The 17,919-nt window shown below is 44.4% G+C and overlaps 1 protein-coding gene across 1 annotated transcript in view; it reads left to right on the forward strand.

Annotated features, from left to right (window-relative positions):
* Positions 1–17,919, forward strand: part of LOC136854686 (uncharacterized) — a 71,077-nt gene that overhangs the window by 10,453 nt on the left and 42,705 nt on the right. Inside the window, exons 2-3 of the mRNA XM_067131282.1 lie at positions 5,727–5,789; positions 5,902–6,085. Of these exons, the coding sequence (XP_066987383.1) occupies positions 5,729–5,789; positions 5,902–6,085 (245 nt within the window). The 5' untranslated portion in view covers positions 5,727–5,728. The remainder of the gene's footprint in view (positions 1–5,726; positions 5,790–5,901; positions 6,086–17,919) is intronic.

Genomic DNA, 17,919 nt, shown 5'->3' on the forward strand with positions numbered 1-17,919 from the left:
GAGTGCTCTGAGAATTCAGGCAAATGATTCTCCAACCAAAAAATTACAGTACGTATTTGGATTAAGAGATGTGTTTATAAGCAGTCATCCACCTCCTTTCCCAATTAACGCTAGAAGATTGTTTGAATCGCTAAATATAAATATACAAGTGCCTTTAATAATAAAATCACCTCTTCCTTGGACAATGAATAAAATGAGAATTTGTACACACCTGAAATATTTATCAAAAAGTTAGTCATACGCACCAGAACACCATAGAAAACACACAATAGAGCATATAAGCCAAAAAGGTCCACATTACGCAATATATGCAGATGGATCTAAATCAGAGCACGGAGTAGGATATGCTGCAGTGTCCCAAGACAAAACTTATCAGTTCTCTCTTCCTAATAATGCTTCAATATTCACAGCAGAATCATGTGTAATTGTATCTGCTATAATAATTAAAAGAAACCTCATTCAATAATTTTGTGACGTTTAGTGACTCAAGAAGCGCTATAAAAGTCATTCAGTTACAAATTAAAAAATAATACAGTACAACGTATTGTACAACAAATTAAGTTATTTCTCCATAAGTTATATAATACTGTAATGGGAAAAACATAGAAATATGTTGGATCCCTGCTTATGTAGTGATCAAAGGAAATGAAGAGGCAGATAAAGCAGCCAAAGAAGAAATCCACATGACAAGATCACATGTGAATATCTGTTACTGATTATGTAACACACATAAAGATGGGTATCATAAGTAAATGGCAATATATATGGAATGAAGAACCTGAAAATAATAAATTAAATAAAGCCTAATGTTAAAAAATGGAGTTCATTATATCAGAGAGAGAGACATGCACAAGTAATTTTAACCCACCTCAAAATAGGCCACACTCGTCTGATACATGGACGCTTGAGTAGCCCACGTGGCCCGGCTCCTAAGTGCTCAGAATGCAAGGTGATAATAACGGTCAGAAATGTGTTATGTGAGTGTCCACAGTATGACCAACAACGGCTGTCAACTTTTGGAAATAAATCAATGAAAGAAATTTTGTCAGAATCTTTTGCATTTTCAGTCATTCCGATTTTAGTGTTCATGAGGAAATGTGGTTTAATTAATAAAATATAAAAATAAGTAAATAGTAAAAGCACAAAAACCCATATAGCATGTCAAATTTAATTATTTTTTATTTTATTTATTTATTTTTTTTACTTAGCTTACTATGAATTTCAATATACCTTTTTAGTGTGGAAGCATGAGTAAATGTATTCATTGTGTGTATGTGTTACAGTGTGAGAACATGTGCCTATGTGCAGTTTTTAATTTCATTTTAATTGGCTCATCGTCATGCTGAATGACCTATTGGGTCCCAGTGCTTGGCCGAAGGCCTAGCCCTGCCTTTTTATTCTAATCTTTCGGGCCAGCCCTATGAGAGCTGAATGTCAGCTGAGTGGTCTGGTTAAACTACTTTATACTACTACTACTGTCCATCAGCCAGTGGCTAAGACCTCTGGGTCTTTGCAATCCACTGAGGCCCGGCCTTCGGGCCAGGCTAGCACTTCCTCTTCCTCCAGAAAGGGTGGGCTTTTGTGCCCCTTTCAGCCCGCTTTCCAGTCTGGTAAAGGGGGCAAGGGGAAGAAGAAGGGGAAACGCTAGGGGTGGCATTTCCCCCTGATTGCTGCCAAAGTGGGGGGTGCGCTAATAGAGCCATTGGGCAACATGACAGCGATATGGAGCTGAGACCTGGATAGTGGATGTCCTTTGGGAGGGATATCTACTACCCTTCAAGTCTCGGCCACCCCTCACCATCACACCGGTCCATCTTCGCACGTATGTTCCTTGATCTCCAAAGGACATCACACTAATGCAAGAAGTTCAGGCTATGCTGAGCTAAGGTGCTGTAGAAGTCGTGTTGTATTGGTCCCCAGGCTTTTACAGCTGAATCTTTCTCGTAGAGAAAGCCACAGGGTGTTGGAGACCTGTCAAAGACCTCTCTTCCCTGAACCATTTCATTCACCAGACTTGGTTCACGATGGAGATGGCGCGATCCGTGCTCGCCTCCATCAGAGAGAACAACTTCAGCTTACGGTGGACTTGAAGGATGCGTATTTTCAAATGCCCATTCATCAGTCCTCTCGCAAGTACATCCACTTTATCCTCGGGGAGACGGTCTTCCAGTTCAGGGCACTCTGTATCGGGCTCTCGGCTGCTCCCCAGGTGTTCATGAGTATTCACCCTGGTGTAAGCTTGGGCCCATTCGCATGGGATACATCTGCTGAGGTATCTTGACGACTGGCTGGTCCTGGCGAGCCTTCTCGCAGTTGCTACAGGACAGGGATTGGCTCCTCGAGTTTTGCCGCGATTTTGGGATCATAGTAAATCTCGAGAAGTCGGATCTCATCCCCAAGCAGTGGATAAAGTAGCTAGGCATGCTGATAGATATGATAGCAATGAAAGTCTTTCCCTCGGACTCTAATGTCAGCAAGTTCAGGAAAGCGGCATAGCTGTTTCTGTCTCGACAAGAACAGCCAGCTTGGCAATGGCAAGTAGTCATCGGTCACCTGTTGTTGTTGGGGAAGCTGGTCCCTCATGAGCTTCTTCACTTTCAGTCTCTACAGTGGAGACTGAAGGAGTATTGTTCCCAGTCCCGAGACCCCCAGTCCTTTCTCATTCCTCTTTCCAATGAGGGTAGGGAGGACGTAGACTGGTGAATGGGCAACAGGAACCTCTTAATAGGAGTGTCTGCATACTCCCCCTCTGGACATGCTGCTGTTCTCAGACGCATCGACTGAGGGATGGGGCGCACACCTGGAGGAGTTGCTGACTTCTGGGTGTGGCACTGAGATGACAAGCACCTTCACATCAACATTTTGGAGCTCAAGGCAGCCTTCCTGGCTCTCCATGAGTTCCAGGATCGAGTGATGGGACATTCCGCAGTACTGATGAGCGACAATACCACGGTAGTGGCATACGTCAACAAGCAGGGCATCTAGTATCCCTCCTGCTTCACCAGTTGACAATGCAGGTGCACGAGTGAGCACTGACTCACTTGGTAGAGCTGTCAGCCAGGTACATTCCAGGCAAGAGGAATGTAGTGGCAGACAAGCTCAGCTGCCAGAATCAGGTGATTGGAACAGAGTGGTCCCTTCACCCGGAAGTCACGGAAAGGTTGTTCGACTTGTGGGGGCATCCAGTCATCGATCTGTTCACCACCTGGCACAACAGAAAACTTCAGGTCTTCTGCTCAGTCGTGCCGGACCCATGGGCTGCTGTGGATGACGTGTTCCAACATCCATGGGACAATCTCTACGTCTGCACCTTTCTTCCGTTCTGTCTGATTCGCAGAGTAATCAGCCAAGTGATGATCACTCCAAATCTCGGAAAGATTCTGGTGGCACCCAAATGGCCCATGCCGTTTGGTATCCCGACCTGCTAGCTCTCCTTTCTAAGGTACCAAGAGAGATCCTCCCCTGGCCCAAGCTGCTGTGTCAACCCCATGTCGAGCGGTATCACCTGGCAGTGCAGTCCCTGTGTCTTCACGGCTGGAGGTTATCCATCATCTGCGAGTGAGAGGCTTTTTGCGTCGTGCAGTAATGGAGACAGCTGGATACCTCAGACAATCCCCCGCAGCAGTATACCAGGGAAAGTGGTCCATCCTCTGTGGTTGGTGTTGGGGATGGGGTATCTCTCTGGTCGGAGCTACTATTCAGCTGGTCGAGGACTTCCTGTCTTTCTTCGCTGAGAGAAGCTTCTCTCCGTTTCAGCAGTAAAAGGCTATAGTGGCCGCACTCGGCCTAGTCCTGCAGCTGAAAGGTGTAGATATCTCCTCATCCTTCGAGACATCTCTACTGATGAGAAGCTCTGAGAGGTCTTGCCCTGCACGGGATGTGACTCTTGTTCTAAGGAGTCTGACTCATGCACTGCACGAGCCTTTACGAGAGGCGTCAGACAGGGATCTGACCCTCAAGACTGTCTTTTTGCATACCCTGGCATCAGCGAAGAGAGTTGGCGAACTTCATGGACTTTCCTTTGCTGTTAAACACTCGAGGGGATGGGGATCGGTTACGCTCCACTTCATCCCGGACTGTAGCGAAGACTCAGAACCTATCAGTCCCTGACTCTCAGTTCGAGTCCTTCACGATCCCCTCCCTAGAGGACTTTGTTGGTAATGACCCAGACAAGATGCTACTGTTTCCTGTTAGAGTGCTGCGGTGTTACCTGAAGAGAACTCGCCATCTCCGGCCTGAGTGTTGACGACACTTCATTAGTACTGGCTCGACAAAGAAAGAAGTGTCCAAGAACTCGATCTCTTTCTGGATTCATAAAACGATAAGGAGATTGTATTCTGCTGCTGGAGAAGACGACATCGGTACACTTCGTCTGAGAGCTCACGAAGTCCGCAGCATTGGTCCGTCCCTTGCATTTCGGAAGAACCTGTCGGTCCCTCAGGTTTTGAAGGCAGGGGTGTGGTCCCAACAGACCACCTTTCACTTCCTTCTACCTTCGGGATGTTGCCCACAAGTCCTTGGACACTTTTTCCTTGGGTCCTGTGGTGGCTGCTCAACAAGTTGTGTAGCTTTCCTGGCTCCTCTGACAGGACAGGTTGCATCTCACCTAAGATGTATGGTTGTGGATGGGAGAATGAATGTGGAGTGACTGGCCTCTCTTCCTTCTCTCCATCTCGGCTCTCTTCCTACGGGCAGGGAGTGGACGTGCCGTTACATCCTGAATCCAGCGGTTGATGCAGGTAAGCGCTCATTTAGAGCTTCCATTCTATTTCCTTTCAGGACCATAGAAGCAACCCTGCTCCTTCCTCTAGCAAGGGGAGGAGGGAGACCTTGAGAATAAGACAAACCCAATACTTGTATTTGCCTTAATGTCAACAACTATCAAGGTTCTTCCTAACCTGCTTTGTTTGAACTGATGTTTCCTCATTCGTGCAAAGGGACCCAGAAGTCTGACAATTGATCTCACGTTTCTTACAACCCGATCATTTTTGTCAGAGGCAGTTTTCCCTTCCTTGCTCTATCAACCAGGAAGGGAACGCAAGATGTGGCGAACTCCAGTCAGTTCATAGAGACTCACTCAGATTCCTCCCTTCAACCAGTGAGTCTTCCTAATGTAAAGGACCAATGGTTTGCTTATCGTGTCGGAACAAATCACAATTTTTTAAAGTAAATTGTATCTTTCCTAACTATACAAACCTGAGGTCCTTGACATTACATTTCATGCCCATCTCATGCCACTCGTCAATCTGACACCTGGGCTGAAAGGCAAATTGGAATGTTTACATCCTGGCAAGCGGTACTCCTGCCTCCCAGACGGGGGTTAACTGCCTAACCACCTTGTTCAAAAGTTCAGCTGCCGTTTCCAGCTTCGCTGAAAGTAATTCCTAATGTAAAGGACCTCAGGTTTGTATAGCTAGGAAAAATACAATTTACTTTAAAAAAATTGTGATACTGACAAGTACTAAATGGATAAATAGTTTCATAGGGCAGTAGTGCAAATAGTATGTGCGCAGATCACCTCAGCTGGACGAATAACCATTTGGTCCTGCTGAGGCAGCAGAGTCATGTTCACACTTTGCGCAGCAGTGCATAGTGAAGCCACCCATCCTTTTGTTCATTAAGTACATTTGTAAACTAAAGGACTTGAGGCACACCAGTTTGTATACAGGATTACAGACTTTTAAAAACTTTAGAAATTTATTTATACTAAATTTTATATTTAACAGGAATGGCTCAGGTTCGGTCCTTAGGAAGATTAGCAACGTCTCTCCGAACATCTGTTAAATTGGGTAAGCCTGGATATTATTTGGTGTACAGTTATGCAAATTATTTTTTGTATCATGCATAGACTACCAGTGTAGTTTAGTTGACACTTATGTGAAATTCCCGTATAATTTTTAGGTGTGCCACTTAGCAGTACGGCAAAAGTTCGTTCGACAGACGGTGCTACAGAGATAAACAATCATGAACTGGAGAAATCCTTCAGAAAACTTTGCTTGTCACCAGTTGAGGCTCAGTTAACAGCAGACAGGATGTCATTCTGTAATGAGAATGTCTTTTCTCCTTTAATTATAAATGAGTACAGGTAAGCAATGTTGGCTTTTTTATGGTTGGTTGTTATGTTAAAGATTGTGTGTTTTTATAATGGTACAGACTATTTATTCATGTTGTCTTTTTCCACCATAGTATAGTAAAAGCCACGGCTCTTTGCAACCATGCCTTGAAGCTGATTGGTTGGCAATGGTTTTGGAAAGTTGGTTGACCTGTGGTTCTTTTCATCTTCATTAATTTATGAGTGGTTGTTTTACTGAAATAAAATCATAGTACAGATCTCTCTAAAAATGGTAAGAAAAAATAGGAATATATAAATTGTGTAAGAAGTGTTCTGTGATCTTGCAATATGGTTTTTCATAAATTAGGGTCACCTGATCATGAAGGTGATTCAAGGAATGTCTGCATTCGAATCGGTACACTTTGAATTAGAGGACAGTACAATAACTGTGTGGTATTGTCAGGCATGTTCACCATTCTAAATTTAAACACAGACTGCCTCAGAAGAGCTATGCAGACTGGTATTTCATATTGATTTAAGGAAATTTTACTAAATTTTAATAGTCATAAAATCGATTTCATTGCAATTGTTTACACATTTGGTGGGATGACATGCAGTGACTGCTCTGTACAAAACAGAATAGGCATATGTTTGGCTTGAAGCTACAGTATGATAGGCTATACAAGTCACACTGGATATATTTTGCTGAGAATTTTCTGAAGGACATTATCTCCTTTCAAAATAATACAATAATAAAGAATCATGTAGACCTGTAATGTCTAATGTCTTTTTGTTGGTTTACACAGTGTATGACATTTCAATTATAGGCCTACCGCATATTCAGTTGTTTTATTGGGGTTCTTCTTGTTGTCATGGTTATTCTTGTTTTTGTTGTTGCTGTTATAGTTCTTGCTGTTTCTTGAAAAACTTTTCACATGGGGACCTAACATTGCAGAATACAGTAGAGTAAACATAGACTTATTCATAAAATGCTAGCATAAAGAAATATTTGTGTACTACTGGTAATTGAAATTTAGTCATTTGTTTGAATGAGAGAGAGAGAGAGAGAGAGAGAGAGAGAGAGAGAGAGAGAGAGAGAGAGAGAGAGAGAGAGAGAGAGAGAGAGAGAGATTGACATTTGTCTATCCTTTTGTCCAACAAGGTATTGTAATCTACAAGAATGTCCTCAAAATCAAATGAACAGAAAAAAGAGCCTTGATCCTGAATATTCAAATGTTTGAAACTAATTTGATTTCAATGGCATCTGAAGTCACAGTAGTCTCAGTGAAGTCCATTTACAGTATTAAAAAGCAATCTATGGATGACGGCATAAAATCTCCCCCAGCCAGGATAGCACTATTCCCAGTTTTAGGGGAATTGACAATTTCGATAAAAACTGCATACATAAGGAAATCCTTTCATTTCATGAAAGAGGTGATCATCCAACGATGGATGTGGTACTGGATAGGGTATAGGAAACATCTGTCAACTTCCCGGGTAGCTGTAGCTCATTGGAAAGGATTGTGAAACAACGAGTTCTGCTTTATAGAGGTATGAAGTGGTAGATATTTCCAAATGGGAAGACAAGATGTGGTTGCTGCTATAAATAAATATCTGAGGTTAATAATGTAACTTACATGCCTCATGTATGGAGTAGCTCATAGAGAGACTTCGTGACACATTGCATTTCCTATCTGGATGGTCCCTAGCTAGAATAGGGTATATAATTTCCAGTCCAGGAGCCAAAAGCATAAAAAAAAAAAATTCAAATATGGTAGATGGTTGGACTACACATTCAAAACAGAGAAATGTTGAAAAATGCATTATAGAAACCTGAAGCTACCCTTTACCAGTACCATGGAATCACCCTGAGGTATGGTATAGAGCCTACCTCTGCTTGAGATTCCTTGAATTATCAGGAATAGAAGCAACTGATGCATGAAAGATTCATGATTCAGGAGCTTCAGGTGTGTGGTCTTTCAAGGAGACCTGTGTCACCCCAGGTGCTTGGGTTTCTTGCAAACCGCGAGTTAACTTTACCAGTATTGTGGGTCAACCTCACAGGTTGGTGCAGGCTCTTATATCACTGAAGAATCTCCACAACACCGATAAAGAGGAGTGATTGCACAGCATGCAAGCGCTGCCTCACTCCCCACCAGAACTCTCCCGAGTACATGGCCAGGATCCTGTAACTGTGCAGCCGACTTGCGAGTCCATGCACTGAGGAGAGCGTAGCAGTTCATGCGAGCCTAGCTGAGCACTCAACTCCACCGAGCCAGGCTGGCCACACGAATGTGACTGGGAACTGGGCGGAGTTGAGCGCATGGCTGGCTGGCGAGAACTTGCACTGTCCTCTTGACAAGCCCCAGTCTTGAGGCGGTGGCCTTGCGAGAAGACTGTATAGGGGACCTCTTCTCTGTCTCGCCAGATGTTCAGACTTGAGAGGTGGAAGCACCTACTTGGGAACCTTCCTTGGCTCTCGAAGAAGTGCTAGCAGGAAGAGCCGAGACACCTGCATGTCTGGGCTTTTTCTCTCGAGCTGTGCATGAATTAGTATGGAGAGGTCTCTCCGGTACCGGTTCAGGGTACCCGAGTCTCCTTAGAGACCCGGGTACTCGGCACTGCTAGCAAACGAGCATCTGACACAGTGCCAGCCTTCGAAGCGGACTTCTTAGACTCAGCAACAAGTGTGCAAACCGAGGTCTGCACGCCCTTGGCTCCTGAAACGACAGACCCAGGGGTCAACGATTTGGTTCTCTGGCCCGAGGGCTGGGAAGAGCAGGATGAGAGACCCCACTGCCTCCCCTGTGGAGGAGGCAGTCCCTTGGAAGTCCCAGGATGGGATTTCTTGTAGAGGGGAGAGACAGCCTTCTTCCTCTTTGACTGACGAGCCTCGGAAGAAGGAGAGAAGGTAGCAGACAACGACGACAAAGATGAGGACGATGAAGATGAAGACGAAGACACCTTACAAGACTACTTCTTTGACTTCATCTTTGTCATCTTCTTCAGGATGGCAGTCAGGTCATCCATCCAGGAGGGAGCAGCAGAAGACGTAGGAACAGCCAGGGAGAGCCAGGGTAGCAGGAGCAACCCAGGCAGTGGAGACGTCAACGATAAAGCCAGAGGTGACCAGGGCAGACACTGCAGAGTGGGAGCCAGGGAAGCCAGTAGCTGCAACAGGAGCGCCCGGCATGGGCAGGGTAGGTGTAGGAGCCAGGCTGGGCCAAGGGCCAGGTAAGTCAGGAGCTGGGACCGGAGTGGGGAACCTGAGGAAGTCAGCAACAGCTGGAACAGCAGGAGCAGGAAACGGGAGATAGGGTAATCAGTGAATATTTCTCAGTGAAAAATACCACAAATGGGTGAATTTTCAGCGAATAATGCGTATATATGTTCCATAGAGAAATCTGCGAATAGGTGAGTCTGTGAATCGTGACAACGTGAATGTGGGGGTTTTACTGTACACAAAGGCTCTTGGCAGGTGAGCGAGCTCGTTCTTGCGAATGCGAACGGTAGCCGGCCCGGGAAGAGCGGTCACGTACTCTCAGGCTTGAGCTTGCACTGTCCTCATGATGTACTCGAGCCATCTCTGAGGCCGAAGCCTCCTGACAAGAAGACGACTGTAAGGGGGACCTCCTTGAAGCGGCTCCTAGTGAGCAGACCCTTGAGTCAGCAACACCTTCACAGGACCTTGGCTGCATACTCGGGCAGGTAGCAGCAGGGGGAGGGAAAGCACCTGCATGCTTGGACCCCATCCTCTCACATGTGTCTGAACCAGAATGCGGAACTGACCCCACCTTACTGGTCAAGGTAACTCGAGGTTTCACGGAAACCTGAGCACCCTGAGATACGTTTGCCTCCTCGAAGGTCCGCTTACTTGAAGCTTCCATAGTATGTGAAGGTTTCGCTGAAGACCCCTCTGCTCGAATGTCCAAGGAGACTCGAGTAGAGGCAGGCACAGCTCTCCACTTGGAAGCAGAGCTCTGAGCAGAAGTGCCGGATGCCTGGGCCTCCTTGGAGGTCCGCACACTTGTGGCCCCCAAGTCCGAAGACTGAGGGGGGCCAGTGAGAGTTCCCCTTCGGAAGACCCAGAGCGGGACTTCTTCCTGGCAGGAGAAGCTACCTCCTTCTTCCTCCACTTGTGGGCCTTGGAAGAGGGAGGGGAGGAGGTGGCAGCAGACGAAGGCGACGAGACCTTCCTACTCCTCTTCTTGGACTTCTTTGACTTCTTCACCTTCTTCAAGAGGGTGTGGAGGATCTGCTCCCCGAGGTTGGAGGAAGACTACAGAACAGACTCCTGGGGAGTTGGGACGGGCACCATGAAGAACACAACAGGAGCATGAGTCTTATATACCACTGCTTGGTTACTGTCATAGCAGTATGAGTCACTGGAGCGAGTGCAAGTGTGTGAGCAGCTTGCAGGTGACCTAAGATGCCCGCATCAAGGGAACTCCTTGGAGGCCAAGAGACTGCCAGGTCTCCTTGAGTTCCTCCTCCTCCACACCTGGAAACAAAAGTCAGGTCGGAGGGGGTAGTCTACATTCTCACTGAGGGGATTCCCCTCCCCTCCAAGCGAATGGAGGCCACCTAAGGGAGGTCATCCTGGCTTCAAGTTCCCCAATGACAATCTTTGCCCAACTAAGCAGGCGAAGATGATGAAGTGGAAACCTCTTCCAAAGGAGTGGTAGCAAAGCTGGGAAGTTTCGCTGGTGGGAGGAAAGTATCTGAAGGATTAGCCACCAAGGGAGTCATCGGAGAGTGTTACCCTCAGATGACAACTTGGGGCGCTTCTTCTGATACTCCCTCCTCAAGGAATACTTCAGCCATTGCTCTGGAGTCCAGTCATGGCACTCCTCACGCACACAGTTAGGTTTTCACTCATACCCCATGCACGATGTGCAAAAGCTGAGTGGTAATGGCTACAAGCCTTCTCCTCAGTACCAGGACACTTCCGTTTAGGCACCGCCTTATGCCCGGATGGCTAAGATCATTCGTGTGTTTGCTTATCCATATTTCACTAAAGCAAACACAAACACATAAACAGATGGAAAATACACAAGAATGAAACAATCCCGGGAAAGGAAGCGGTGTTCACAATCCCGGGAAAGGAAGAGGTGTTCACAGACATAAACATGATGAAACAACGGCAAGCCAGGCAGAGGGCAGCGCAATACAACCTCACCATACCACGGCCAAACGTAAAGTGGGTGGGACTACCACCTGGTCGTTTGGTAGTCAACTACCATGCCACCTTGTTAAAAAGTTAAACAGCCGGTTTCCAACTGCGCTGAAGGTAATTCCTATATAAAGACGGAAAGGTTTATATATTGTGTAGGAACAATTAGTATTTTTTCCATGCTTTAAAAGTTGTGAACTTCAAGAGAATTTTGCAGGAGCATCGTCTGACATTGGAAGTTCTCAAAGTGAACAATTTACACTGTCATCTATTGACAAAGATATATACTAAATGTTTCTTATGAGGAGAGGAAATACAGAAAATGGGAATTCATCAAAGAATGAATAGGTTATGAGACAGCCCTATGATTGATATGTGTACGCCATCAACTACATGCTCAAAAGTTTTGCTTCTTTTGTCTGTGGTATAAGTGGCTTTACAATTACTATGGCCATCAACTCATGTATGTGTATATGCATGTGCTTATACGTGTACTTTTGACTGTGTACATATATTATGTATTGTTGGGTCAAAGCTACATTAATTAAAAGCTACACTTATTTCCAACAGATACAGGAAAGAAAACTATTTACAATAAGAAATTGGTGTGTAGGCATGTGCCCTGTTGTTGCCTCAAAATATAAGAATTTTATATGTAGGCCCAATCTCACATAGCTGTTAGCATCATATGACATGCAGGGTTATAATGAATTAACTCCCTAATAGTGGAACTGGCTGCATAAGTCTTTGCCTCATTTCAGTGAATGTGGTGTATGTGGAACTGCTAATGTAGGCCAACACCAGTTTAAAAAACAAAAAAGCTAGATGCGTATATTTAGGGCTGTTCATGATCAAAAGAAAAAAAAGATGCATTGACAGATGACCCAAGGTCTTCGTAATGATAATATTATATAACTTAATATATATTTTATCAGAAATAATTACATACTTCACAACTTCAGGAACTCAAATGTGTGGTGTTATCATGCACGGAGCAGAACATTTCTGAATTGTGTCAAATCTGCACTGATAAACAAATGGACTGTTAAATAGTGTGACGTCATTCCCCTTTTGTGAGCTAGCCACCACTGTAATGCAGTGGGCAGTGCTTAGCTACAAAGAGCCGTGGCTTTACTATAGTCTCAGGTTAAACCAATATTGATAAATAACTATCTAACCAGTGATAGTTTTGGTATAGATAATGAGGTGCTCTTGCCTAATTGATTGGCTCCCTTGCCCTCTTTTATTTCTTATTTTTTGTCAGCAAAAAATTTGATACAAGGTTTGGTCTTCTTAATTATAATGGCTGGTTTCCTTAAATGTATTTTAATGTATTAAACACATTTTAAAGTTGAAACTCGCCCTCTATCATTTGCTTTATCTGTGACTACTTGGTTCAGGTTTGACAAGTGTTAAAATTGAAACAATCATTAATGAATGTTCCCGACAGTTAGCCCCACTCTTTGAAGGGTATGGGTAAGACAGTGATCGTTTTGGTGGTTGTTCTTCTCTTGTCGATGAAACTGGCTGGTTGTGTAGACAAGTGCTCTGAATTTTGGTTCTTTTTTTGGGGGCTTAATGTATTGGATCATTTGGATCTTGGTATGTTCTTGACAATATGGACTCTTCTTCTCTGTCTTCCCTATGTAAAGCTGTTAGATTTTGTAAGGTAAGTGGTTGTAAGACCAGATTGTGTTAATTGAGGCATGATACTCATTAGATATGCATTGATCATCGAAGGGTAAATTGTGATTCAGGCAGCTGTTGTGATCATTGCAAGGATTGGTCTTCGGAAGAAATAGAGATGGTAAATTTTTGTATTAGAAGAGAGGACAGACTTAGAAAGAGAGTAAAGAGAACAGCTAGTCTTTAATCTAGGTCTTCTTTAGAATTAACACCTGGTCAGGAAGATAGAGATAAGTATATAGATTTATCTCAAGTGGATAGATCCTTCTATACCCACTAAGTCGGTAGTAGGTTAGATTTAATGCAGTCAGATATTGATTTGGTTAAATCTAGAGTTGAATTTTTTTAACAAACTTTTGTCTTTTCTATCAACTGTGCCTATGCATTGGGCAGGGACAGTGTCCCCTTGTTCCTTTGGCCACTCTGCAGATGCAGCCTTGCCTGTCACATCAGTGCCCCCTACCCTGCCAACAGGCCTGGTAGTCCCGGGGTTTCCAGACTTGGACAAATATCCCAGGGTGTTCAAGGACTGTGCCCTCTGCCTCCTGCCCTGGCTCCTCGGTCCTCCATGGACAACTGTAGATTGCGCTCGCTGGCCTAGACCTTTATGTTTGACTCCATTGTCCCACAGTTATTCTAGCAATTCATTCGAGCCAGGTAACCAATTGTGATAAGCATTGAGTGCTGCTGTTGCTCCTGCAGAAGCCTCAAGGAGTTCTGAGTTTGTAGATACACATTCAGGTTGCAAACATTGGTGCCACATCTCCCATTCTGTCAGCGATGGTCCAAGTTTTGATTTCACTAAGGCCGTAGGTATGTCCGCATCTGAGGCTTTTGTAGTTTTTATGGGCTGTCATTCTGAAGCAAAGGCTAAGCATCAGGTCCATAAGTTCTACTAGGCATTCAAGGCCACATGCACTTCCGTATATGTCTTCATCAAGGCTGCTTGAGGTGTCATTGAGTCCACATGAGACATCAGCGAGTCCACAAGGCATCACAAGTCTGACCGAGACGGCAGGGCGTAGAGGTTCGTCGAGGCCACAATTAGCGTCGATGCCATGCAAGTCTTTGAGTTGTAGGATGCAGGAGACGTTGAGTATGCACGAACAGGTTCGTATTGGCCTTAATGGGGTGCGTTAGGCTTTTCTAGTATCGAGGGGTAAGTTGCCTAGGAAGAATGGTTCTCTCTCCCCTGTGACTGCTGTATTGTCTACATCTGGTGTTGAGAGAACTTTCAATGTTCAAGTTTCTGCCTGAGTGGATTACAAGAATTTTAGCTCCTGGTCTTACAAGACCATCAGGTTTCGGCGCTAATTCTTTTGTCTCGGATGAGGAAGACTCGAATATGCCCAGCTTTTCCTGTCAGCGTTCTCCTTCACTGCCTCTACAGAATATGGATAAGGAATAGGAACACTTATAATGTGTCCCCTCAGTTTTTAAGGAACTGGTTCAGTTGTGTTTCGACAGATATCCGCAGTTCATTTCGGCTGAGTCTTCAAGGCTCCTTGCTGTCCAAGAGCTCCCAGGTTGGGGTCTGACTCCTGCCTCTCCCTCTTTCAAGCTGTCAGATTCTGCACCTGGGCGATTTGACTCGATTGCAAAGGTTCTACCCAAGAAAATCTCCAGAGGATTTTTTTTTTTTTTGCTTCCCTGCCTGCCTTGTAGGAAGTCTACGGTTTATTGGATGGGAGTTTCTCCTCTTTTCTCTTGATCCAGGGGTGGATGCCGCTGTTTTGGCCATGATTTTTCCGACCAAGAGAGGCACAATTGCGTCAGGTAAGCTGCATTTTTCTATTCAAGAGGCCAAGAATATGTATAAGAGCGTAACTAACACCATTGGGGTTACTGTATGTCTTGCAGTGTTTGTAGGAATCCAAATTGGTGAACTGCTTCCTCCTTTGGCCAGGGATCATTTTGTTAAGGCCTTAAGGTTTTTTGCTTCCCTAGAAAAGACTTTTCTTGATGTGATAAGGGAACTGTCTCACATCATGATCAACCTCAAAGTTCACAGGAGAGAGCAACTGTGCTCTCTGCTGGCTCCTTCAGTCTCCTCAGCAAATAATCGTTAGTTTCAGCTCAATCCCTTGGAAAGATAGTAGATGACAAGCTGTCCGCGTCTATAGCTGTGGAGACTTACAAAACCGAAAGTAGAACTTATTCTCCACCAGTCCCTGGCCTCTAAAGGTGAGTCTCTCCTGCCTCTTCTACTTCCTTTGAATGCTCTTTGAGCAGCATTAGCACTGTTTACAAGTCTTCCTTTCCAAGTTCAGGAAGGAAGAAAGTATCCTAGCAGCAGCAAGGTTCCAGACCTCGTTCTGCCAAGGGAGGAAAGTTGAACTCCTCTACTTATAGCAAGAATCTTAAGTCTGATAAAGAATAGCTCCTTAAGCCCTTGGGTACCTGTGGGTGGCAGGGGTTGGTCCACTTTGCTTGAGTGTGGGAACGCTTGGATGTAGATGCCTGGGTAAAGAAAGTACTTTTGGAAGGTTATTGCATTCCTTTCAGGAGTTTGCCACCTCTTTGAAACCATCTTATATCCTTTCAATCATACAGAGGCAACCTAGAGAAGAAATTGGTGTTCAGTCAGGAAGTCTCATATGTATTAGAGAAGGCAGCAATAGAGGAGGTACCAGGATATCTCTGGATTCTCACAGCAGGATTTTCCCAGTTCCAAAGGCCATAGGAGGTTGAAAGCCTATCCTGGACGTATCCATGCTCAACCTCTGTGTCTATCTGTCCCTTTTTTCCATGGAGTCAGCCTCCATGGTCTTAGCTGCCTTGGAGAAGGGAGCATGAATGTTTATTGTGGATATGAAAGATGCCTACTTTCATGTCCTCATTCACCAACATTCAAGGAAGTTCCTACACTTTGTCTTCTGGGGAAAGACATCAATTTCAAGCTCTTTGTTTCGGGCTAAGTTCTGCACCTCATTTTCACAAGGGTGCTATTCCCCTTTGCAAAATGGCTTCACTTGATGGGAGTAAAGATACTTCTGTACCTGAATGATTGGATTATCAATGGGATGTCCAGGGAGGATTGCTTGAGGGTAAGAGAGCTAATACTTAGCTTAACTAAAGCCTTAGGCTTACTTATAAACATTGCAAAGTCTTCTCAGGAACCGATACAAAGAGTGACCTACCTGGGTATGGTGAGTCAGTCGCTTCTTTTCAAGGTTTTTCTGACGTGCTTGAGTAGGCAATTTCTTATCAATCGTGAGAGAATTCGCCTCCCCAGAGAGAATGCCTGCCAAATGCTGGCTCTCTCTCTTAGGCCACTTGTCTTCTCCTGGGTGCTTGACTGCAGATGATACTGCTTCCGATGCTCTTGAAGAAGCACTGGCACAGAGACAGACAGCCAGTCCTCAAGTTGGTGCCGTGGAGCCAATAACTGTTTCTTAACCTTCGTTGGTGGATGTCCGAAGAAGTTCTTCCTGAGGGAAGTCCCTAGAGTCTCAAGCCCAGACCTCTCACTGTATTCAGATGCCTCGGATGAAGGCTGGTGTGTAGTTATGGGGAACCAGGTTGTTTTAGCATAGTGGTCCTCAGATAAACTGCAAGGAGTTGTTGGCTGTGGAGACGTTGCTTCAGGACCTGGAAAGAGCAGTGACCAACAGTAATTTTTGACTTCTCGGACAGCTCAAGGTCTCTGGCTTATGTAAGAAGACAAGGGGGCACAAAGTTGGAAGCCTTGGTAGCTATCACCTTGGATTTACTCCTCTGGACAGAGGAGAAGAATATGCACCTAATGCCCCAGTTTGTGTCCGGTCCACTGAATGTTCTGGCAGACATGCTAAGTCGTCCGGGACAGGTGCTCTCCAGTGAACGGACTTTAAACCCTGCAGTTTGTGAGGCAATTTGGAGAGAGTTCAGCCGACCTCTCATTGATCGCACCGGCTGTATCTCTCACCAGTCCCACTCTCAAGCCTAGGCAGTATGGTCCTAGATTAGACAAGCCTATTTGCGTATGCCTTCCCTCCATTTCAAACTGTTGAAAAAGGTTCTCAAGAAGTTATGGGAATCTGAGAACACCACCATAATTCTAATTGTGCCTTGGTTGCCAAGGAGACATTGATTCACAGACCTTTAGGAAATGTCAGTAGTAGTTCCCAGACAGTTACCTCTTGGGACAAATCTTCTTCGATAGTTGGGAACAGGGAGGCTTCAATGAAATATCGACATGCTTGTCTAATCTCATGTAAGGTGTCGACAAGCTCAGCTCTAGAGGTTTTTCAAAGTCATCTAGGGACTCTCCATGCTGCAAGGAGAAAGTCAACTAACATCTTTTATCAGTAACAGTGGGAGCTATATAGATCATGGTGCAAGCCCAGGGGCATTTCCTGTCTTCACTCCAGCAGTGAAAATGTAATAAAGTTCTGCAATCCTTGAGATATGCCAAAGGTTTGTCTGTTGTCTCCATCAAAGGCTATAAATCCATGCTGGCTTCTGTTTTAAGGCATAATAAATTAGATATTTCTAACGATCATGACTTGCACAAAGCTGTTCACTCATTTCAGCTGGAATGCTGAAGGTTCTGCAAAAGCCACTTTTATGAAACCTGAATATTGTCCTAAGGGGCACGCCTACGCCATAAGGCCCCATTTTAAAGTAAGTAACTGTTTCTACCTTATGATTGAAGGGATTTGCATCAAATTTTTACCACTTATTCTACAACTAATAATGAAAATTCCCTCATTCAGAAATTTATAAGTTTGACCTAAGTTCATTTTTTTTCCAGTTGAATAAAATCATGACATCACTTTTCAAAAACAATATGCAAAAAAAAAAGTTGGACTAAAAAATTATTTTCCCAACAAAAAAATAAAGATATATAGTTATACTACAGTGTAAAAGTTTCATTGAATTTGGTTCGATGTTCTTAGAGAAATAAGCATTTAGTTTTTAAAAAAATAAATTTTGAGAAAACAGCAAAACAAAAATTTTTATACCAGCTATTTTGACACTTTTTTACATGTATTTTTACAATTTGTCATTCACAATGCCATACAAG

Source organism: Macrobrachium rosenbergii, chromosome 29 (assembly GCF_040412425.1).
Source record: "Macrobrachium rosenbergii isolate ZJJX-2024 chromosome 29, ASM4041242v1, whole genome shotgun sequence".
In the NCBI taxonomy this organism is placed as follows: Eukaryota; Metazoa; Arthropoda; class Malacostraca; order Decapoda; family Palaemonidae; genus Macrobrachium; species Macrobrachium rosenbergii.